At 41.8% G+C, this 23,733-nt stretch overlaps 1 protein-coding gene across 2 annotated transcripts; it reads left to right on the forward strand.

Moving 5' to 3' along the window:
* Nucleotides 1-129: 129 nt before the first annotated feature.
* mpp4a (MAGUK p55 scaffold protein 4a) lies at nt 130-22,553 on the forward strand. 2 transcript variants are annotated; one of them, XM_033614677.2, is made up of 21 exons: nt 130-455; nt 4,772-4,836; nt 6,343-6,464; nt 6,555-6,632; nt 6,761-6,844; nt 6,926-7,057; nt 11,123-11,204; nt 11,308-11,393; nt 12,660-12,731; nt 13,426-13,622; nt 13,763-13,821; nt 14,303-14,320; nt 15,082-15,123; nt 15,206-15,226; nt 15,312-15,350; nt 16,281-16,448; nt 16,561-16,641; nt 16,986-17,079; nt 17,182-17,290; nt 19,615-19,749; nt 19,877-22,553. In XM_033614677.2, exons 2-21 carry the CDS (start codon nt 4,815-4,817, stop codon nt 20,060-20,062), a joined length of 1,827 nt encoding a protein of 608 aa, XP_033470568.1. In that variant the 5' UTR covers nt 130-455; nt 4,772-4,814; the 3' UTR covers nt 20,063-22,553. The 2 variants fall into 2 exon arrangements, 1 of the variants encoding a protein (XP_033470568.1); XR_004500970.2 differs by lacking the exons at nt 11,308-11,393; nt 12,660-12,731; nt 13,426-13,622; ... (9 more) ...; nt 19,615-19,749; nt 19,877-22,553 and adding exons at nt 7,868-8,174; nt 9,225-10,513 and having other exon boundaries at nt 11,123-11,202.
* Nucleotides 22,554-23,733: the final 1,180 nt, after the last annotated feature.

Here is a 23,733-nt window from a genome sequence, read left to right on the forward strand (position 1 = left end):
ACCTGCCGTGTGTGTGTGTGTGTGTGTGTGTGTGTGTGTGCTAAAAGCAGTAAAGAGTTAAGAAGCTTTGTGATCTGTTGAAGTACTTAAAGTGAGCGAGAGAGCGAGAATATGACAGAATGAGGAAGCTCCATGATGAACGAGTGAGGAGGTGACGAGAGGTTGTAGATTTAGAAACAGATGGAGTGAGTGAGCGGAGGACGGGAGGGGACAGACAAAGATTTTAAAAACAGCAGAAGAAAGCAAAGCGAAGGAGAGGAGGAGAGAGGTTGGTGGTTGGTGGATTAAGGCGGGTTAAAGAGGATTAGTGTCTGTTTTGGTTTGGTAGTAAAATCACATCCATGTCAGTGACCACTGGCCGCTGCTGACACGCTCACTCTGCTGATTCACTTCAGCTCAGAGTTCACACACTGAAACAAACTGGACCAGAAGAGGAAGACGAGGACGAAGAGGTGGTGAGTAGGTTTTATTTGACAGTCTGTCTGTGTTGTGTACAAGGACTGAGCTCTGTGAGGCTGCACTCTGAGCTAAATGCTAACATCAGCATGCTAACATGGAAACATTTAGCAGGTGCAATATTCACCACGTCACTCTTATCATGTGTTAGCATGCTAACATTAGCTAACTAGTCCAGCTGAGGCTGAACATCTTCAGTTCTGTAGGTAGTTGGTCATAAACCAAAGTGTTGGACACATAAACATGTTGATCTGATGATGGAGCGACATGAAGGACAACAAGAATCATGCTCTGGGAAACAATTTTTTTAGCATCTATGCAACAGTTGAACTTGTGGAGCAGAACACCAGAGTGACGTCACACTGCAAAGTTCTTTGTGGTGCAACATAGGGTGACCATATTTTGATTTCCAAAAAAGAGGACACTCGGCCCGGCCATGACATAGCCTACTTAAATGATACTCGCAGTTTACTCAAAGATGCCTTATAATTTTAATATATTTAAAATTTATATGTATGGATAGAAAATTCAGTTATATTACAAAATAATATCTCTCAAAGACAGAAATTCAGATAGGCCCCAATAGGGGACACATAGGCTACACACACTAGAGTGTGGCGATCTGAGCCCGACGGTACCCGACGGGTCGGGACGGGTTCGGTCAAAAATGTATAAATTGTATTCGGGCTCGGGTCGGATTCGGTCAGCTTTCAGTGAAAATGTAGTGTAAAAATAAATAAAATCCTATTGTCTGTCCTGTTTGTTGCTTAGGGACTGTTATTTATGTGACAACACCTGAACACAACACACACACACACTGGCTGTTTGTTTCTCCCGCTCCCCTCGATGGAAGCCTCGGACCTCCCGCCACCCGCTCCCGTCTCAAACACGGAGGTCTCCCTCTCCGCAGAGCACCCACGCTGCACATCCAGCCTGTTAAATAGCCTGTAACCGTAACAACTGTGTGACACAAACTCAGTGCTTTGGTCATTAAATAATGTCGGGCTCGGTTCGGTTTCGGACATAACAAAACAGAATGACTGTCGGGTTCGGACAGAAATATTCGGCCCGTGCCGCACTCTAACACACACACACACACACACACACACACACAAGGAAAACCGGACATTATCATCAACCCCAGACAGGATGTCAAAAGTGGACATGTCTGGGCAAAAGAGGACGTTTGGTCAGCCCATGCAACAATAAATTCACTTCCTGTAGACGAGGACTTTGCATCAGTTATAAACAGTGTTGGGCTTGTTACTCTAAAAATATAATATATTACACATTACTCTTTTAAAAGTAATAATATTACTTTGCTTATTACTCCCTGTCGACCGTAATTTGTTACACTACTCATTACATTACTATTCTGTTACACCCCATGAGACTGGTAAGTGCGTATATCCCCAAAAATCTGACGTGTGCCTCTGTGTGAGTGTCAGGGTGATCCCAGGTAAGTGTAGCTGAGGCTAGATAGCTATTTTTTTTATTTATTTGATTTTTTTTACCTGGAGGTGTTAAGTTGCCTGTGACCGGTATTTTCCCAAGGATCCGAGCGAAAGACAGAGAGTCACTCGTGGAGCAACACTTCATCCACAGCATATCCAGCCACAAGCTTCATTACCTTTAAACAATAACGACGACTGGCCGGGTATCGTGCCGACGTGAAAGGACAGCTTTTTTCCTTGGTGTCTGACACCAGAAGTTACTGCCCAGGCTCTGATTTCTGACAATTCCCAAGTGTGACTGGAAACATGACTGCAGCTGCAGCGAAAAACACACAGTTCAAAGAAAGCTGCACAGCTTTTGTTCACAGCTATGTGGCTGTGCAGCACAGTGATTATTGAGTTACAACCAGCAGAGAGTTTGTTGCTCTTCCTGTCTGAACAGCTTTTAGTCTTGTGCGCTGCAAAAAAATCCTACCCTGAATTCAACATTATACCCTTAAGAATAAAAATAATATTTCAACCCACTGAAAGCTCCAGTGTAGGCTTTAAATACAATATAATCTGATAAGTATGTTTTCTTGAGTGTATAATCACCTGAAAATAAGAATCCTGTTTTGTTACCTAAAGTCCTGTTTCCACCCAACACTTCCAGTACAGTACCTTTGGATCCAGTAACCCTTCAGACATGGTACCTAGACCCAGTGCCCTTAAATGTGGGTGGGTTTGTTGTCACTCACTGCTCCGTCCAGCACTCACTGTATTTCCTCCTTTATCAGTCTGCACCTGGTTTATCGTCCACAGAACGAGGCTGCACGCCCACATTTTCAGAACAAAATAGAACAGGCTGCAGTGAGAGTCTCTCTCCATGGGATATTTAAAAATAGCAGCTTTGTGCATTTAGTCCTTCTCAGGCAAGCTCAGGGGTTTAGTGTTGCTGTAGGATTAGAATATATGCAGTTCACACAACTGGGTCCAAATAAATATTTATATAAACACTTGAAGATCCACTCATTACTAAACGTGTCATCCAAGAGAGACAATAAAAACTGATGGAACAGTTAAAGTTGTCACAGTGAAATTTAAGGTGTGCTGATGGATTCACGTCGTCACCTCATGCATTGAGTAACATTACAAGTTAACGTTCCACCTTAAAAGTCACCGGCAGTCGGCCCAGTGAATGAAATTATTTTTTGTCAGACTCCAGCTGCTGTGAGAGGCAGCAACACATCCTTTCATTTTATAGTTACAGTTTACTAATAAAACTCTCCACAGTATGAACAGTGGTTACATGAGCCTCAAAACCAGACACATTCAGTGTTTTTACTGGTTTAAATCAGCTGGTCTGTTTGCTTTGTAGAGAAAGAGACCTCTGTGGATAATTCAGCTCCTGAACAATGAACAGTGAAGGAATTCTAATCAGGAGAAGTTTCAGCTAGTGACAGTTTTTCCATTGACTTTGTGTCTGATTGCATCACTTTTAAAATGTAGCTACTTTGACACATTTAAAACATTTTTTGTCTCTGATGGAGCTTTGTTGAGGAAAATGGAGAACTTTGGGAGTTTGCAGGAATTCAAGATTGAACTTAAAATTGAAGTTTTGGAGTTGCTGCGTTTGTTTAGTTTGATCTCACAGTGCTGATTTGACTAATGTCCTCTGTGTAGGAACAAGCACAGATGCTGATGAATATTGTAGCGTTTACTCCCATTTCATAAACTTAACTGCTGCGTTGATGAGATAACTCAAAAGAAGGCTTTAGTTAAATCCTGTAGGTAAAATTAAAAACTTGTCTTGGCAGTTATTGAGTTGTTCTTGAAGCTAACACATTCATAAATGTCTGTATTGGTTTTCAGTGCCTCCTAATAAGCCACGACTTTTACAAAAACATTTTGGTTAAACTTATTCCTTCCACCTCAGACAAAAATCAGTCTTTATTTCGATCATTTTACTGTTAAAACCTCAAACATAGATTAAGACACTCCTTTATTTCACTGAGTTTTAGTTTGTAGTGTTGTATAACCCGTGGGAACAGTCCTGAGCTTTAGGTTCTTGTGCCTTCGAGGCTCTGTGGGGCTGCGTGATGCTCTCAGTTGGCTTTTCATGACTTTTAGATCTGGTTAATTGAAGGTCTTCCTGGAGAGCGTAAGTGGAAATGGAAGCTGAGCCAAGATAAGAAGCTAAAGAGGAGCGCTAACATCGGCCACATTTAGTTACCTGCTGCTGTCAGAGGAAGTACCAAAATAACACGAGCTGTGTTTAAATCATTCACTTCATTCACCTTCTGTCTCTGTGCTGCCTTTCAGCTGAGTGTGACAGAGTTGTACATCATTAACACTGACAGAAGAATATCTCACATCTCATCAGCTCCTCTTGAGTTACATTCAAGGGCTGATAATTCAGACTTTACCAACCAAAAGAATGAAAGTTAATCCACCATGAATTGAAGGTTGTAGATCAATACCAGCAGTGGTGCAAAGTAACTAAGTACATTTAGTCGAGTACTGCTTTTAAGTACAGATTTGAGGTACTTGTATGTGGGTTTTTCCTTTTAATGCTACTTTACAATTGTAATTGCTACACATTTTGTACTATATTTACTACATTTTAATACTATTAACTTTACTTAATGGTGATGATTACAGACTGCAACCAGCTGAAACTTCTCCTGGTTAGAATTTTGTCAGTGTTCCAGAGTCAGTATTTGGTTTGTCCGTTCTGGGCCACTGTGAAAACATGGCAATGGGCTCACTTACTACTGTGTTTTTAAATGATGTTGATCATTCAGTGTTTTAAGTTACGACCCCGTCACCTCAGATCAGATCAGACTGATTCACACTAACATTTGTTTTATATTTATTTTCAGTGGAAGAAGCCTTTGTCCTCTGCGGTGAGTCTGGACGATCACCATGAAACAAGCCATGGAGGACGGTGAGAAACAAACACACACACACACACACACACACACACAGCTGTATATCTGACCTTCATTGACTTCCTTCATTGTTTATTGTCTGACGCGAGTTCAGTTTTCACCCTGAACTCGAGTCTAAATCCAGATTTGGTTTTAATTTCCATCTAATCTAATCTGAAACCTAATTCAGAAGGTATTAGTGTGTCTCTGCGGGGTCACGGCTCCTCAGTGTCGTTAATCCTGTCTGAACCAAACATGTCTGTTTTTCACCCTCTACTCAGGAGAAACGATCAGGCTAAAACATCTGCTGTCATATTACACACTGTCCGAACAATATTCAGTCTGCTGCATGTTAAAGTCAGCTGCTGACTTCTTATTTAACACGGTGACACTCCAGTGTCTTTATTAAGGGCACCTCTTATGCTTTTCCTAATTTTCTGTCGTATATATAAAGTTACAGTCTCAGATGTTCACATGAAACATGGCCAGACCTGTAGTCTCTGTGTGTGTTCAGATGCATTTTGAGAGAAGGCTATGTGTGGCATTGCAGCAGGGGCTTTCGTTAGTTTTGTTTCACTAGTTCTTTGAAGTTGGTTTGAAGTTGGTTTGGTGTAGGGCTGCCTCCAACTAAGAGTTTGCCTGGTCGACCAATAGTCATCATTGAGGTCCATCAATGGACTAGTCTTGACTGCATGTTTCTGTTATTTCTGTTATTTTGGTGGTTTGAGTTGAAGGTGTGAGAAAGAATAGTATCAGTAACATTGTTAACACTGTGCTACATTACAGAGAAATACAAACTGTACTAATGAACCTTCATTAATATAGGCCTATATTTTATCTCCAAGTGCACGTCACACACTGAGCGAGCCGCCTGTTAATGACGCTGTGGGCTAATGGGCATGTAGCTACTTCCATGTTTCAGATGATACGTCATGTTTGTAGTCGACCAATGAAGATGAGTTTACATATCACCTTGGGTTCGTCCTTCACCTTCTCAAAATGATCCCACACTTTGGATTTCCTGCCCGACATGTTGTTAACTAGCCTGTGGAATAACCGCAGGTACCAGCCCTGGAAATTAATCTGACTCCTGTCTGACTGCTGAGCGTGGACACTTCCTGTGTCTGTCCTTTCTAATTAAAGTCCTACACGGTCCAGTCACATAGGTTTGGATTTATTTTGACAAGGCGCAGCTCCTGAGAGTTTCACTTTTTTTTTTTTTTTTCTTGCCGACAAATGACCTTTCTGGTCGACTAACGTTTGGTCAGTTTGGGCTTTAAAGAGACAGTTGCTAGAACAGTGTCAGAGGCTGAATACAGGAGTTACAGCACAGACAGGATCAGGAAAATAAAGTGTTTTTTGAACATCAAAGCCTGTAGAACATGTTCTAGTCGCAAGGGTGTAAGTTTTGTTTCATCATTGGGGAGGACACATATGAAACAGGAGGTGGGGGTCCTGATAAAAGATAAAAGTCCTCTAATATTGAGGGCGGCGTGTTCCCTGTGCCTCCTGTGTTTGTGCAGGCGTCAGTGAGGTGCTATCCTGTGTGGTGGAGGACGTCAGTCACGCCATCAGCAGAAACATCGGTGGAGCTGAGCTCCTGCATGAACTGCTCAATTCACCGTGGCTTCGCGCTCTACTGAAGGTATGACCTTACTCATCAGACTCGCCACTAAAAATAGACGCACCATGAAGATGTCGAGCCGTGACATAATTTCCTGTTTTATTCCTCCAGGTTTATGACTGCCTGTTGCAGTTTGAGAGGTCGACGCCCACACCTATCCTGCCTTACGCCTCAGGACTCTCACATGAGGTTTATACACACAAACAAACACAATCTGATCTGGTTGCTTTTGTTTTGACTGTCAGAGCATCTGTCTGTCTGTCTGTCTGTCTGTCTGACTGTCTGACGGTCTGTCTGTCTGCCTTACTGTCCATCAGATTATAACCACTTTACAGAGGGTCCACCGTCCCTCCGCTGAAGCCAGAGAGCTCTACAGCCTCCTCAGCTCACCTCACATCCAGGTGTGTGTCAGTCACTCGTTCAGGAGCTTTTGAGGAACTCATGTCTGATGCTCTGTTGTAACAGCTGTCTCCGTCTATCAGGCCCTCCTGTCGTCCCACGACAGTGTGGCCCAGTCAGACTATGGACCTGTCTTACCTCCTCTGCCTGATGAGATGCCTGAGGATGAGGAGGCCATGAGGATCGTTTGTCTGGTGAAGAACAACCAGCCGCTGGTGAGAAAGAGGATCTACTTATTTAAGTAGAATGTGTGTGTGATGGTAGTGGTTAATTGCTCTAATGATATAAGCCCGTGTTAGTAGAGAAGTGAGATTATACTGGTGTAAGTTGTGCAGTCAGTGTGTTGCTTTCAACCCTTCATTGTCAGCATCAGTGGTTAGAAAACATCATGTTAGAAAACTTTTATGGAATCAGCAAAATCTGATAAAAACTTCCTCAACTGTGCAAAATCCTTTTTACACTCACTTTGTGGAGGAAGAGTTGACGTGATTTGAATCGGATATGGAAACACCTTTACAGAGTAACTTTTGACATACAGAACATGTAACGTTTCCTCTGTCAGCCTCTTCCTGTGAATTCGCATTGTAGCAGAGGTTTATATAAAGTTGCGCCTACGCTTATGCAGATATTAAAATGAGAACAGGGAGACTCTGTACTCTGAACCAGTGTGAACCAAGAACACAACACTCTTTAATTTCCACCTTGTCATCAGCAGCAAATTACCCTTTTACCCTTCACAATAAAAGCCCAGCCGAAATGTACTCAGAGAGTTATTGCATTAAAACTGACTTGAGTAGCTTTTCTAAAAGAACAGGTAAAACTTGCACATTTAAAGCAAATTCCTGAAGTCCTCTCTCTGTTTTGTCATTTGTTGTGACAGAGACATACATTTGAATAGTTGATTGCACTGATCAGATAGAATCTATTCAGTCATCAGTCAAGCGCTGACTTTTTGCTGCATTACAGATGGTTATTTAAATTTAAACTATGAGAGGAGATCTTTCTTTTATCTTTTGTTCACTAAGAACGGAGGAGAGCGCAGAGGAAGTGCTGGAGACAGAGTGGGAGTGATTTGCAGTCATTGGAGCAGCATCCGTCGCCTCACATTAGACCGGCTTGTCCCTGCAAGGAGGGCATGGTCGGGGGAGGAGCTCAGAGTGACTGAGAGTGAAGCCAGGCCTCTGCCCCTCCCCCGAGGAGGACAGTCACATCCCTTTCTTCCCCGTTACCAGTCAACAGGAAGCTGCTGTTTGTGTCCGCAGCCTGCAGAGCTTTGGAAGAAAGGGCTTAACCAATCAGCTCCCTCTGTCTTTAGTTCCGCCCCCTGCACTGGTAAGAGGAGGAGAACTGTCAATCAATGCAATCATCATTCATCCGTCCATTGAATTCATTCAGTCATCCTTTGTTTGATCTGTCATCAAGACGTCCAATCACAAGGATCATCAGTCCATCCAGCAGGGGGGCGTATTTATCAGGTGTTAGAGTTATCAGAGGACCATTAATCAAAACACAGGAAACAGCAGGAAAATATTTCAGGTGATGATGCTTTTTAGGTTTTATTATGGGAAATAAATCACTGTGTTGTTATGAGGAGCTCTCTTTCGCATCCTGCACAAGGCTCGTTGTCATCGTGCGCTTCATCTCTACCTGAACAACAACTCCTGGCTGCGCCCAGCAGGTGAGGACTGAAGATCTGGAGATCTCCCAAATATTCCAACACATTCATACTTCGGCACTTGGTCAGTGGCCCCAACGCTTCAAAATGTTACACTCTAGTGACCTCTTTAGCATCAGTTTTGGACACTCAGGGACAGCGTGTCAGTTTCCACCCCTTACATGCATAGTGTCTTTTTGAAAGTGGTCTTTATATTATGTCAGTTTCTCTGAGTGTCTAATAATGACCTGCCCTTTGCGTCTCGTACAGATGCTAAAGGGTGCCTCAGTGCACTGGTATCAGATGCTGAGGGCTGATGAGTTAGGAGTGAGAATGCATATCCCCCAGCAGGATAAGCAGTTCCGGAAATTAATGAATAGGACTGATTTCCTGCTCTGAGACGCCTGATAAATATGGGCCCCAACATCTTTCCATCCGTCCATCCATTTATTTATTCAGCGATCTTTGCATTTGTCATGAACTCCGTCTTTTGGTTTGTCCAGCAAATGTGTTGGAAGACATTAGTTCATCCATCATGTATCTTTCAAATGTAGTTATTATCCTCACCTCCCTTCAGTCGTCCCCAAGTCGTCATCTTTCTTTTTCATCCCACCATCATTCGCCTCCTTTTTTGCTTTTTCCTGAACTGCTGTTCTCTGTCAGTGACGTGTTTTTCACTTTTCTTTGGGCTCTTTCTTTCTCGTCTTCATCTTCCTCCCAACATGGAGGTTCATTTTCAGAGAAACCCCATCATGCCGGCAGAGAAGGCGGCTCGACTGGAGGGAGCAGTGATGACTACGCTTACCCTCCTCCTCCAGTCCCAGCGTACAGTCTCAGCCTCCCCAACTCCCCTGTCTTGTACAAAAAGGCGGCTGCAGGGGGACAGTCGAGAAACATCCCTACACCTGGCAGGAGCCCCTCTTGTACTGGGATTAGTCCACTTGGAGCCCACACAGCACCCTCCAGTCCTGCGCATCATCGCTCTACACGGCAGCAGGGCGTTAGCACCCTCCCCTCCCCTGCCAGGCAACCTGGGGGTCAAACTGGATCTCATAATGAATGCCAAGAAGAGCCTCTGAGTCATCCCTCAATGACCAAGTACTCTACTTCTCCTCGTCACAACGGACGCCAGAAGCAGCCAAAACAGACACGAAACCAGCAGCAGCCAAAACGGCTTCCTCATCCTGAGCTCACCAAACAGTGCAGCGTGGAGGAGCTCAGGTCCACTGTTCAGACAGTTGCCAGCAGCATGGAGCACGGAACTCAGGATGTCCGCCATCTTGGCCAGAAGATGGTGGCGGCGACCGAGATGATTGTAGACAGTGCAGAGGAGAATGCCCAGGCGCTCAACCTGCTGGTGGAGGTGGTGGACAAACTGCAGGGGCTCATTGTAGCCAGCAAACACCCCGAGGTGTCGCCTCCACGCCGGCCCAAACAACGCACTCCTCCACCACCTCCACCGAGGGTGTCCTCAATGTCTCCAAAAGTGGTGCGCAAACCTCCCACACCTTACCCACGTCATGTCACATCCTCCTCTTCCTCGTCTTGCTCCTCTTCATCTTCATCTACGTCGGTTAGTTCGTGTGCAAACGGCTTCACAACATCAAGGAGTCAAAATCGAATGAATGGAGGATCCAAGAAGACGGTGGTGACGTTTGGTGCCACCCACAGGACAGGTGGCGGAGGTAGTAATGGACAAGTGAGGCTCAACAACGGAACAGTTTCCGGAGCTCCTCTGGAGGACCAAGACTGTAACAGCACTGGCTGCTTGACAACCAAGAAGAAGAAAAAGAATAAGTAGATCAAAAACAAGCATCTCCTCTCCTTGCCTGCTGTGGCGGAAAACAGACTCTGAAACTGACTCAAATACCTTTTTTTAATATAGATCTACATCCTAACCATTTTTATAAAAGTTTAACCATGAAACAGACGCAGGCTGATATCATCTCTTGGATAACAAACACTTTTGAGAGACTATGGATTTATCACTCGACAGGGAAGAGTAAAATCCTTCAAGGTACAGCATCTCCCATTTCATCCGTCTATCCCTAAAACTTCTCATCATTGTCTGTCTCTTATTCTTTACAGTTTCTCCTGTCAGACAATCAAACATGTGTTAGTCTGCACCTTTCTTATCTTAATTTGTCCATGATTAACTAAAGGAAATGCAGACTCATCAAATCATTCAGTCATTTGGGTCAGTGGTTGCTAAGTGACAGATGAAGGTAAATTTGGATGTCGTCTGCATAATTATGATGCAAATTTGAACTCCAGGGATTTTCCACTTTAGTGTGTGTTTCCAGGTGTTGTGGATTTCTTCTGCACATGTTTTAAAGTAGTATGAATCTTTATTGTCTCCAGAGTGATGTTTGTGAAGCCTGATAAATGTCCGCGTCAGCTGAAGGCTACCATAGTTAAAAGTAAAAACATCTGGAGGTGTGGAGTTAGAAAGAAGTGAGCTTACCAGGTCTCTGCAGTCATCAGTTGCTTTCATCTCTTCCTCCATTTGTATCCCTCCCATTTTACATTCCCTTCTGTTGTTTATACAGAGCTTCTGTACTAAAAGCTTGCAGTGTCTGTTTATGTAGTCACTGAAGGTGATAAATTTGGACTAACTGTCTGTCAGGGGGCGACAATAAGGAGGGACGAGGAGACAGGAGAGATCTACATCGCCAGGGTGATTCATGGAGGACTGGCTGACCGCAGCGGTGAGATAAAACCGTAATTTTAAGTATTAAGTACAATACCACAGACATGATGATGAATCAAATGTGGTTGAAATGTGTAATAACGTGTGTTCATGTGTTTCAGGACTCCTCCATCCTGGTGATCTGTTGGTGGAGGTGAATGGAAACCCTGTGGTGGGTCTGGAGCCGGAACAGGTCATCCAGATTCTGGTAGGTCAACTGAAGAGAAAAATCAGTACATGAATTTCACTGAATAAAGACCGAAGAAGGCAGAAAGTACAACAGAGAAAAAGTCACAACTATGAATCACCTGCTTCGTCAGCACCACAGGACAGCGCCATGAATTTATCAGTACGCAGCAGAATAAGGCTCTGATCAAACAGAAAGTGTTTCAGCAACTGCAGGCACCGTCTTGTAATTGTTTTTAATGAGAATGAAGCTTTATGGTTGTGGTTTTTGCGTTGCTACAGCTCGCGTTTCTATGCGAGCTTATTCTTAGAAACAGCTGTTCCTACACGCCTCCTCCTGCTGATTTTGACCTGAGAACTGTAAAAATTCTTCTTAATGAAGTGCACATATTTTCACGGTATGGTACACCCCACTCAGTACCAGCAAAATCTCACCATGTCTCAATCCAGTCATGACGTAAAAATGACGTAAACTCCAGTGTGTAGAATTTAGGGGCATAAATTGACAGAAATGGAATATAATATAATAAGTCTGTTTTCTTCAGTGTATAATCACCTGAAAATAAGAAAAGTTGTGTTTTCGTTACCTTAGAATGAGACGTTTATATCTACATAGGGAGCAGGTCCTTGCCTTTCACCATGTTGCACTGCCATGTTTCTACAGTAGCCCAGAACGGACAAACCACACACTGGCTCTAGATAGGGACATTCCCATCTTCATGTTGGCTACAACAGTTACAATCTGTAATCATCACCACCAGACGCTGCCAAAGCCCCCTAAACCTGACACACTGAACCTTTAATCAAATCATGTAAATGAACCACATCACTTTATTTATCCTTGTCATCACATCATTTCCTTACTTAAACACGAGTTTATCATGTCATCATGTTATCATGTAAAACATTTTATGTTATAACAATAAATTATCACGTTTTTGCATAAAACTTTTCACATTGAAACAAGATCAGTAGTTTATTGTTTTAACAATCTAAGTTTCATCATATTAAAAAGTGAAAAACCTCATTATAACAATAAACTTTTACCTTATTACCTGATATTGATCTGCTTTTTCCTCTGAAGCTTCTCCACATAGGTAAAGATACAGTAAATTTTAATTTCTTGTGATGACAAGAAAACTATTGGTACACAATTTTAAGCAAACAAGTAAATTCAAAAAACAGAATGAGGAACATCTCCTGTGTGGTGACTGCAGATGTTTCTACTTGTGACGTTCATCTGATTATCGATAACTTATCAGTTATTGACTGTTTGTTGTGTTTGCAGATTAATTCTCAGGGAACAATCCTGTTTAAAGTAATTCCTGACGCAGCTCAGAGCAGCAGCAGCCAGAAGTCGGTAAGAAATATCCATCCAGTGTTGGAACTAAGTACTGTACATCAGCACAAATCTGAGGTACTTGTACTTTTTATGCAACACTAAACCTCTCCTCAATTACATCTTAGCAGTAAATATTGCACTTTTTACTGCACTACATTTATCTGACAGTTTCAATCAGCACAACATTAAACATCTACAGCAGTAAAATACAACATACACATTAATGCAGCAGTGATTTAATCCAAAAACACATTTTACTTCACAGTTTCATACTTTAAGTTAATTTTGCTGATAAAACGTAAATACTTTTACTGCAGGAAGATTGTGAATGCAGGGCTGTAACTTGTAGTGGAGTATTTTCATGTTGTGATATTAATAATTATACAGTAGTGAAGGGTGTGAGTACTGCACCCACCAAACATGCTCAGATGATAATTCTGTGTCTCTGCTGCCCTCTAGTGACGATGGGAGAAGTCACAACTAAACATATGTAGAATCACATTAAACTCACTGTAAATGTGAATATAAAAATCACACGTTGTCGACATCACAGACTGCCTCTGTGTCTTTATGATAAGTCTGTGAAAACAACAGATACTCATTTATACTGGAGACTGGTCTCCTCAACAATAAAGCATCTACAGCTATTGGAATACAGCACTTTACAAGTCATTCCTAGTATATCACAGTCAGTTTTCTGTGTGTCTGTCAGGTGTTCATGAGGGCGATGGTGGACTACTGCCCCCTGCAGGACTCCTCCATCCCGTGTCCTGATGCAGGGATGCCGTTCAGCAGAGGAGACCTGCTGGAGGTGGTCGACCAGTCGGACGGACGGTGGTGGCAGGCCAGGAAGCTGCGCTCCGCCGCGTCCTGTGCTGGTCTCATCCCCTCTGCCAGCATGCTGAAGAGGTGACATGATACTTGATAATATCACCTAAACACATCCTCAATTATTACGACTCAACTGTAGATCTTTTGTGGAAACATGGAGTTTGTAGCTGCATGTTTTAATTATGATTTATCCTCCAATTCTGTCTGTCTGTCTGCAGTAAACAGAGGGAACACTGGTGGTGTCAGCCGTCACAGGTTCATACCTGCATCAAACCCTGTGAGCACTCAGCATCACTATCACTAACTTAAATGATAAGCATATAAAGTTGCCAATGTGAAGCTGGTTCAGTGGACACGGAACTCAAATATGGTTTGTTTATTTATATAACAGGATATTGTAGGGTGACAAGTAGCTCATCTGGTAGAGCAGGCTATGTCCTTACTGCAGCAGCAGCCACAGGCTCGATTCCGACCTGCAGCCCTCTGCTGCATTTCATCCCCTCTCTCTCTCTCTGTCCTTCCTGCCAACACTGACCCATCAAATAAAGGCCATAAAGCCTAAAAATAATCTTAAAAAAAAGAAGAAAGAAAAAAAATATTATTAAACATTAACTGAAATGACATAAAGATCAGATACAGCACAAACTGACAGCATCATGATAGCAACATGTGACTGTTTCTGTTTATAAATGTTGTGAATGTGACTTTAAACTTTAACATGTCTCTTCTCTGTGTGTCGACCTGCTGTCTGTCCCCAGTGATTCTGACTGATAATGGTGAGTGACACAGCTCACAGATCTTATTACTGTATCTGATGTTATTTGGTTTGTGTCTTTTCATGTGACTGTATCAAAGTATCTTCATGCGCTGTGAATAATGAGTCAAGGAGCGGTGTTACTGTACGTGCACAGGTGTTAAAGCTGAATGTGCATGTGACCACGGTATCTAGAGGTTTTATTTTCATTAGTGTTACTGTTACACACCTCAGTGTCCATTCATGTCATGCACAGTAGTTTATATAGTAGTTTATTAGTTTCTTTAACATGGGCCATGCACATCACAAGTGTTGAGTCAGACTTAGCTGCATGGTTAATTTGCATCTACCGGAAAATATTATAGCAAGTATTAAAGCAAAACAAATATACACACAGTACGTCACATATAAGCCTTTTCTAATCAGACGCAACTTTCTACATCAGCATGGAGGGTAAACTAGAGATGTTACTGGTGAAGCTGATAAGTAATGTCATGCATGTTATTTAAGCTGTTAATAATAATCAGATACTTCACAGTATAACTCAAACCAGTCTGCTTTGGCTGATAATAACAAATGTCAAAACATCTTGCTGTCACTTCCTCTCACAGTAAACGAACATTAACTCATAGGGTTTTTCCAACAACATGAATCAGACTCAGAGAACACGTGTCCATCAAACAAAACACAGTGTAATGTGTGGTTACCATTCTGAACTCTGAATGTGTGGAAACAAACTGTACGTTTAAATAATGTCTTCTTGCTTTCTTTCATCTGTTCCAGATGACGATCGACCTCAGGCTGATGACAAACACTCAGTACCAGGTAAAACATGTCGGACAAAATCATGAATATATAAAACAGCTTTAACAGACTGAAGTTAATCATCTTCTGTTTTCCTCCACAGAGCTGGAAGAGATACACTTTGGTATGTGAGAGTTTAGTTTAGTTTATATTTTAGAAGTTTATATTTCACAGTAAATTTATTCCTGTGATTATGTTTCTTCTTTCAGACGAGACTGAGTCTGATGTTACTGATGGAATCTACCTGGGTAAGACTAACAGTTAGTTGTTTAGTTTAGTTTAGTTTAGTTTAGTTAGTTTAGTTTAGTTTAGTATAGTTTAGTTAGTTTAATTAGTATAGTATAGTTTAGTTAGTTTAATTTAGTTTAGTTTAGTTAGTATAGTTTAGTTTAGTACAGTATAGTTTAGTCAGTTTAGTTTAGTTAGTTTCGTTAGTTTAATTAGTATAGTATAGTTTAGTTAGTTTAGTTTAGTTAGTATATTATAGTATAGTTTAGTTTAGTTAGTTTAGTTTGTATAGTATAGTATAGTTAGTTTAGTTAGTTTAGTTAGTTTAGTATAGTATAACATGGTTTAGTTAGTTTAGTATAGTTTAGTTTAGTTGTTAGTATATTATAGTTTAGTTTAGTTCAGTTTAGTTAGTTTAGATTAGTTTAGTTTAGTTTAGTTGGATGGTAAATTGGTCGGTCCGTCCGTCCGTAAGTCAGTCAGTCACTCAGTTAGTTTGTTGGTTGGTCAATCAGTTAGTAAGTCAGTCTGTCAGCTAGTCAGTTAGTCAGTCAGGTAATTGTTTGGTCATTTATTTTATTTAGTCAGTCGATTACTTATTTGGTCAGTCAGTAAGTTAGTCTGTTGCTCAGTCGGTCAGTCATTTAGTCTGTCAGTTATTCGGTTGGTTGGTCAGTTAATTGTGTATGTCCATCAGTTTGGTTAGTAACTCTGTTCACTGACAATATATTTTATTTATTTTACTACAGTGAATTAAAGAATGCTGGTTAATTCTAGGTAATGACTGTGGTACTGGATAAATACTGTCAAGACAAAAGTCAATTTCTCCACTTAATCTCTGAGAGAGTGTCAGCAGTTTAACAGATAAAAAAACACTGGATTATTTGGACAATGATACAGTGAATGGATGAATAATTGAATGACTGAATGAATGGTGTGTCCCTCACCAGCCGGTTTCCGGCGGAGTTTCCGTCTATGGAGGAGGACGTCCTACAGAAGGAGACGACAGTCCTGCACCTCCTGCTCACCCAACAGCAGCGCCCTGTACACTCCATATGAGGAGGTGGCTCTGTACCAGCGCACCCCGCAGGAGAACCATCGCCTCATCATCCTCATTGGTGAGACCATAAGAACCTTTTTGTCACTGTTCCTGTAGCATTCTGTTTTCTCTCAGTGTTTGTTAATTCTCCTTTTCTGTGTATGATGCCACCAATATTTCTCTCTGTCCAGGAGCTACGAGAGTCGGAGTGAACGAACTGAGGAAACGACTCATCAAACTGAACCCTTCAACCTTCCAGGGACCCGTACCTCGTAAGTGACCTCCACAAATCTAACACAGTCATTTAAAGTTAAAATAATATAATAAAGATCTTATATACTAATAACTTTACTGATAGAAAGGACAAAATAGACAAAATATAGTGATATTGTTGAAGCGTGTTTTCATATCAAACTTAAACCACAGTTTTCAATGTTCTCATGGATTATTATGTGATGCATAGAAAAAAAATTAAGACAAAATTTATTTTTTAGTTTACACATTATTGATATCAAGAGGTGACAGCCTTGTGGAGTATTGTCATAATTGGCACTGATTCTGTATGAGCCCGGTAATTACATACCAGTTTTGACTGGCTGTTGCCTTGTTCCTCCAGACACCACTCGTCCAATCAGAGCAGGGGAGCAGTCAGGAAAGGAGTACCACTTTGTCACCAAAGAGCTGTTTGAGTACATGGTCTGTAACCACAGGTAATCTTTTGATTGTTTACTTGTTCTGTTTTTGTTTGTTTAGGGTTTATTTTTGGTATGATTTTATTGTTATTATTTAGATTATTTGTTAATGTGTGTCAGGTTTGTGGAGTACGGGGAGTATAAGGGTCACCTGTATGGGACCAGCGCTGAGGCCATAGAAGAGGTGCTGAAACGAGGACGGATGTGCATCATCGATGTCGAACCACATGTGAGTCTCATTAAGAAGATTGTTGATTAATGGAGACACCTCTCCTAAAAAAGCCCACCCTGGATCCAGAGGTGTTAGCCAACTATAGACCAATATCTAATCTTCCCTTTATGTCAAAGATCCTTGAGAAAGTAGTCGCAGACCAGCTGTGTGATTTTCTCCAGGATAATAATTTATTTGAGGAATTTCAGTCAGGATTTAGAGTGCATCATAGCACTGAGACAGCTCTAGTTAAAATTACAAATGACCTTCTGATTGCTTCAGACAAAGGACTCGTCTCTGTTCTTGTTTTATTAGATCTTAGTGCGGCGTTTGACACAATTGACCATCAAATTCTACTGCAGAGACTGGATCACTTAATTGGCCTAAAAGGTTCAGCACTAAGCTGGTTTAAATCTTATTTATCTGATCGTTTTCAATTTGTTGACGTTCGTAATGAATCATCCTTACGTACCAAAGTTTGTTTTGGAGTTCCGCAAGGTTCTGTGCTCGGACCAATCCTATTTACTCTATATATGCTTCCTTTAGGTAACATCATTAGAAATCACTCTATAAATTTCCATTGTTATGCGGATGATACACAGTTGTATTTATCGATGAAGCCAGAAGAAAGTAATCAATTAACTAAACTCCATAACTGCCTTAAAGACATAAAAAATTGGATGAGCACCAATTTCCTGATGTTAAATTCAGACAAAACTGAAGTTATTGTTCTTGGCCCCAAACAACTCAGAGACTCTTTATCTGATGACATAGTTTCTCCAGATGGCATTGCTCTGGCCTCTAGCACTACCGTAAGAAACCTCGGAGTAATATTTGATCAAGATTTGTCTTTTAATTCTCATTTAAAGCAAACCTCACGGACTGCATTTTTTCATCTGCGTAATATTGCGAAAATTAGGCCTATCCTGACCCGAAAAGATGCAGAAAAATTGGTCCACGCTTTTGTTACCTCAAGGCTGGATTACTGTAACTCTCTATTATCAGGTAGCTCTAGTAAGTCCTTAAAAACTCTCCAGCTAATTCAGAATGCAGCAGCTCGTGTACTAACAGGAACTAAGAAACAAGATCATATTTCTCCTGTTTTAGCTTCTCTGCACTGGCTCCCTGTAAAATCCAGAATTGAATTTAAAATCCTACTGTTAACTTATAAAGCTCTAAATGGTCAAGCTCCGTCATATCTTAGAGAGCTCATAGTGCCATATTATCCCACCAGAACACTGCGCTCTGAGAACGCAGGGTTACTCGTGGTCCCTAAAGTCTCCAAAAGCAGATCAGGAGCCAGAGCCTTCAGCTATCAGGCTCCTCTCCTGTGGAATCATCTTCCTGTTACGGTCCGGGAGGCAGACACCATCTCCACATTTAAGACTAGACTTAAGACTTTCCTCTTTGATAAAGCTTATAGTTAGGGCTGGCTCAGGCTTGCCCTGTACCAGCCCCTAGTTAGGCTGACTTAGGCCTAGTCTGCCGGAGGACCCCCTATAATACACCGGGCTCCCTCTCTCTCCCTCTCTCTCCCTCTCTCTCTCTCTCTCTCTCTCTCTCTCGTATTCTATTACTGCATCTTGCTAACTCGGCCATTCTGGATGTCACTAACTCGGCTTCTTCTCCGGAGCCTTTGTGCTCCACTGTCTCTCAGAATAACTCATACCGCAGCGGTGCCTGGACAGTGTGACGTGTGTGGTTGTGCTGCTGCCGTGGTCCTGCCAGATGCCTCCTGCTGCTGCTGCCATCATTAGTCATTAGTCATACTTCTACTGTTATTATACACATATGACTATTGTCACACAAGTATGCTGTCTGATATTAATACATACTTTCAACATATTGTACCACAGTAGCCAGAACTATAACTATAATATTATTACTTTCATTAATGTTGTTGTAAGCTACTGTCATTACCTGCATCTCTCTCTCTCTCTCTCTCTCTCTCTCTCTCTCTGTCTCATTGTGTCATATGGATTACTGTTAATTTATTATGCTGATCTGTTCTGTACGACATCTATTGCACGTCTGTCCGTCCTGGAAGAGGGATCCCTCCTCAGTTGCTCTTCCTGAGGTTTCTACCGTTTTTTTTTTTCCCCCGTTAAAGGGGTTTTTTTGGGGGAGTTTTTCCTTATCCGCTGTGAGGGTCTTAAGGACAGAGGGATGTCGTATGCTGTAAAGCCCTGTGAGGCAAATTGTGATTTGTGATATTGGGCTTTATAAATAAAATTGATTGATTGATTGATTGAATTGACTTGTTTCCTTCAGAGGAAATAGTTCATTAGTTGGGGGCTGTTTTCAGTGGTGGATTAACACCGTGATGTTGGTTTTGTTGTCAGAGCATCTTGCCACTGAGGACGAGGAAACTGAAGCCGTACGTGATCTTCATCAAAGCTCCGAGTCCAGACAGACTGAGAGAAACCCGGAGAGACGCCCGAATCATCACCAACTGCTCTGTCAGCAGAGTGTTCACAGTAAGAGCTCCACATACATATTACAGCTCCGATTTCTCAAAGCATGACAACACTGTTATCACATGAAATAACTAGAAAGAGAGTTTGAAGTGCAGGAAACTGAGTCGTCATGTTCCTCCTCCTGCAGGAGGAAGACTTTGTGGAGCTGGAGGAGGTGTCCCGGCTGATGGAGGCAAAGTACAAACAGTTTTTCGACAGCGTGCTGGTGAACGAGGACCTGCAGGACTCCTGCATACAGCTCTTCTCCATCATCCAGGAGGCGCAGGATGAACCACAGTGGATACCCATCAGCTGGACCCGGAAAGAGGAGTGAGGAGGGGGAGGAGGAGGAGGAGAGGATGATTAGGACAGACAAGAAAAACTACGAGAGAGAATACAAAGAGAGAAAAGACGGAGACGTGTTGGATAAAAGAAAACAATACTGAGTGAGATATAAAGACGAGGGGGGAGATGGAAAAAGAATTTGGGAGTCATAGAAAATAACTGGAGACAGAGGAGAAGATGTTACGACATGATGGAGATGGAAAAGTGAGAGACTGAGGGGGTTATTCAAAGAAAATATTACCTGTCGTCTTTTAAAATTGTCACCAAAACTGTCAAATAAAATGACTTTTAGTTTGAACAGATAAAACCTCAGAGGCGAGACAAGTGTGGAGGAAGAATTTCACCTCGCTGGTTGAGTTTAACTCCAAAGAGGAGTCAGAGATATTCTCTCTGTATTTATTACCTCCACCAAGGAGGTCATGTATTTGGTCAGTTTGTGCAGCCTGATTTTCATTCCACTCAGCAGAGGGGTGGAATATGGGCTGAGGAAGAACCCATCTGATTTTGAAGCAGATCCTAATCTTGAAGCAACCGCACAAATTATTTTTGACCTTTGACATTCAGAGTCTGGACTGGGCTCTTATTTCGGACGTTACAAGCAAACACAGAGCTGAAATGCTGGGGGCTATTAGTGCAGCGCTAACAATGGCAACAGTGCTGAAAGAGCCAACAGCAGCCGTTTTTACACAAATGCTCAAGATAGATTGATACTTGTGCGTCAGCTCTATGCAGAGCCTACGCACGCCGTTGTGAGCATTTATACTTGTGCGGTGGTGTGTCTGTGTCACTCTGCAGTTACACCTCCAAAACACTAGTCGGTGATGGAGTTTCTGTTTAGTGCTGTAAAGTTTAGTTGATTCAAATTAATAGAGACCATTTCAAACACAAGTACACAAATCAGCTTCACTATAACTCGCAGCATTCACAGACAAACACTTGTCTTTATCTGGACACATTTTCCCCACAAATACAACATGCTAATGTTATTAGCACAAGCCTAGGGCATTTTACACTGTATAAATTAGCTTAGCGGCTAGCAGAGATTTCCTCTGCTCATGAATAGCCAGGATAAATCACACACAAGACTTAGATAGTTACTTTCCACCACTGAAAAGCAAAAAGATTTAGCACCATAAAGGTGCTCTGTTGTCTCACGTTACCTCATGTCTTCTATTAAAAGATGCACTTTGTTTTTTACATTATTCATGATCACTGTTTCACAGGAATAGCTTTTCAGTGTATTATGTTCTTTAATGACCTCTCTGTAGAGAGATCTGTTCAGAGGATCTGGACTGGTGCACGATGAGGTATCAGTGGTCATCAGCCTCATACACATAGGTTAGTGGTAGAGTGATATGAGTTGTGCTGTGTGGTAATTTTTGCATTTTATTTTCACTGACATAAACATAGAGATGATGATGATGCATGTTCCCTTATGTCTGGAACAGGATTGTGGGCCTGTAGCACCACAATGCTTCATTTGTAATGACATGCTGAGAAGATGATTGTGGTTTGGTTTAAAATAAGTACTTCTGTTATGCAGCGTAACATGTCGTACATTAAGGTCAGTGTTGACTTTTGGTGTCACACAGGACATGAACAGCTGTCAGGGTGAAAGTCCTGTCCACCCAGACCTCCTCCATACGTTGACTTTGTTGCTCTTTATACTACGTTACCTGACTTCCTCCTTTATACCCATCATGATTACCATGGCCACTATAGATCGCTGCCTGCCAACCAATATTGACCAGTAAGTGGGCTGATAATGGCCCTCTGAACCCAGTAGCAGGCCCTTATAACCAATGTATCTATGAGGCTGATAACCACTGGTAACTCCAATAAGACTGACTGCAAACATTCAAAGCTGGTGGCTGGTTCCTTGTTACAGGCAGGTTTGTGAGATCATTAATTAGTTTAGAAAAACTGTGTTTAGTTTTTTGACTTTTCTCTAATCTGTGCTGTTTTTGTAAATATTGGATCATTTGACCTCTCTGGGGCTCAATGTGTTGAACATGTGAGCAGTTTCCACATCCAGTTAGAGATCAACATGATTCATTAAGGGTCTTTGTGTTTGTGTCACCTGATGAACATCAGTCCAATATTCTCTCTGTTTGCTGTGTTTTTGGTCTCCACCAACTCCTGAGGCAAATATCTGTCTCTGTAGCTGCTAAATGCTTCACTGTTTCACAGCTTTGTCTCTGAAAATGACCCTATTAGAGCAGTGAGAGTGAACCAGAGCAGTGAAGTTGTGGCCTGACAGATAAACAATATGCTGAAACTCAATATAAAGCTCCTCAAAGCTCAGACAAGCTGCATGACGACACCTGACTGCTGACGCAGTTCAGCTGAACTCAGCTAAAGTCTGAAGACTCTCTCCACTGATCCTCACGTACTGCAGCTTTAATAAAAGCACAACATATTGAATGAGGGTGAACATATACATGCAGTATCTGTGCTAATTAAAGATCAAGATTAAATCATGTGGCTGTGTGTGTCCTCCCTCTCTCTGTCTGTCAGGTTAATCCTCTGCAGGACAGCTGCGACTCAGCCGATTTAACAGCCAGATTAGTGTCTTCTCACTGCATCATTCAGCTTTACTGTCATCTATACAAACAGCAGTGTGTGGGGGTCAGTGTAACACAACAGATAACATGACACAGGGAGCGGATCAGATCAGACTGTTGGTATATTATAATAGTAAAAGCAATGTATTTGAAGACAAGAGGGAGACCAAAGACTGTAACCAAAGAGAGAACAGGGATAGTGGCGCTGTAAGGTATCAGTGATGGGCAAAGACGATTAATATTACATAGGTGAAAGTATGCAGACTGAGTAACACTAGTGATGTGGGCTTCAAAGGACAATGCACTGTCCAGGATGACTCTCAGGAGAACCTCAGTTTTATCATTGTTAAGTTAGAGGAAGTTGTACAAGAGCCAAGATTTAATATCCAATAATCAGTCAGAAAGGGAACTGGGTGGAAGAGTGGATGTAGGCTTGGTGGATAGAAAGAGCTGGGTGTCATCAGCGTAGCAGTGGAATTGATTGTCAGATTTTCTGAAGATATGACAAGAAGTAGAAAGTAGATAATAAATTAAAGGGACCTATGACAGAGCCCTGAGGAACACCACTAGTTGAACAAAGTGCGTGCTGGTCTGAGTATTTCAGAAACTGCTGATCTACTGGGATTTTCACACACAACCATCTCTAGGGTTTACAGAGGATTGTCCCAGTGAGCCAAAATGCCTTGCTGATGCCAGAGGTCAGAAGAGAATGGCCAGACGGGTTCAAGATGATAGAAAGGCAACAGTAACTCAAATAACCACTGGTTACAACCAAGGTCTGCAGAAGACCTGCAGTTGGTTTATTTATCTACTGAGGCTAAAAATGGCGATTTGGATATATTTTGTTATTATGCCTGTAAAATGGTTAGGAAATGCCCTAAGTCTTAGAGCTTTGGTCCCTTTTTCCAGGGGTACTTGAACTTGACTTTTCAACATCTGGTTAATGATTATTGCACATTATATGGAGTTGTCAGCAGTTTCAAAGAAGAAAAATACAAAAACGGATTTGTTTTTTCATGGCTTTTATGAGAACAAATTTTGTTATTGCTCATGAAGTTTTGTTTTGCCATTTGAAATGGGAACCTACACATGTTCA

This window comes from Epinephelus lanceolatus, chromosome 14 (assembly GCF_041903045.1).
Source record: "Epinephelus lanceolatus isolate andai-2023 chromosome 14, ASM4190304v1, whole genome shotgun sequence".
Taxonomy (NCBI): Eukaryota; Metazoa; Chordata; class Actinopteri; order Perciformes; family Serranidae; genus Epinephelus; species Epinephelus lanceolatus.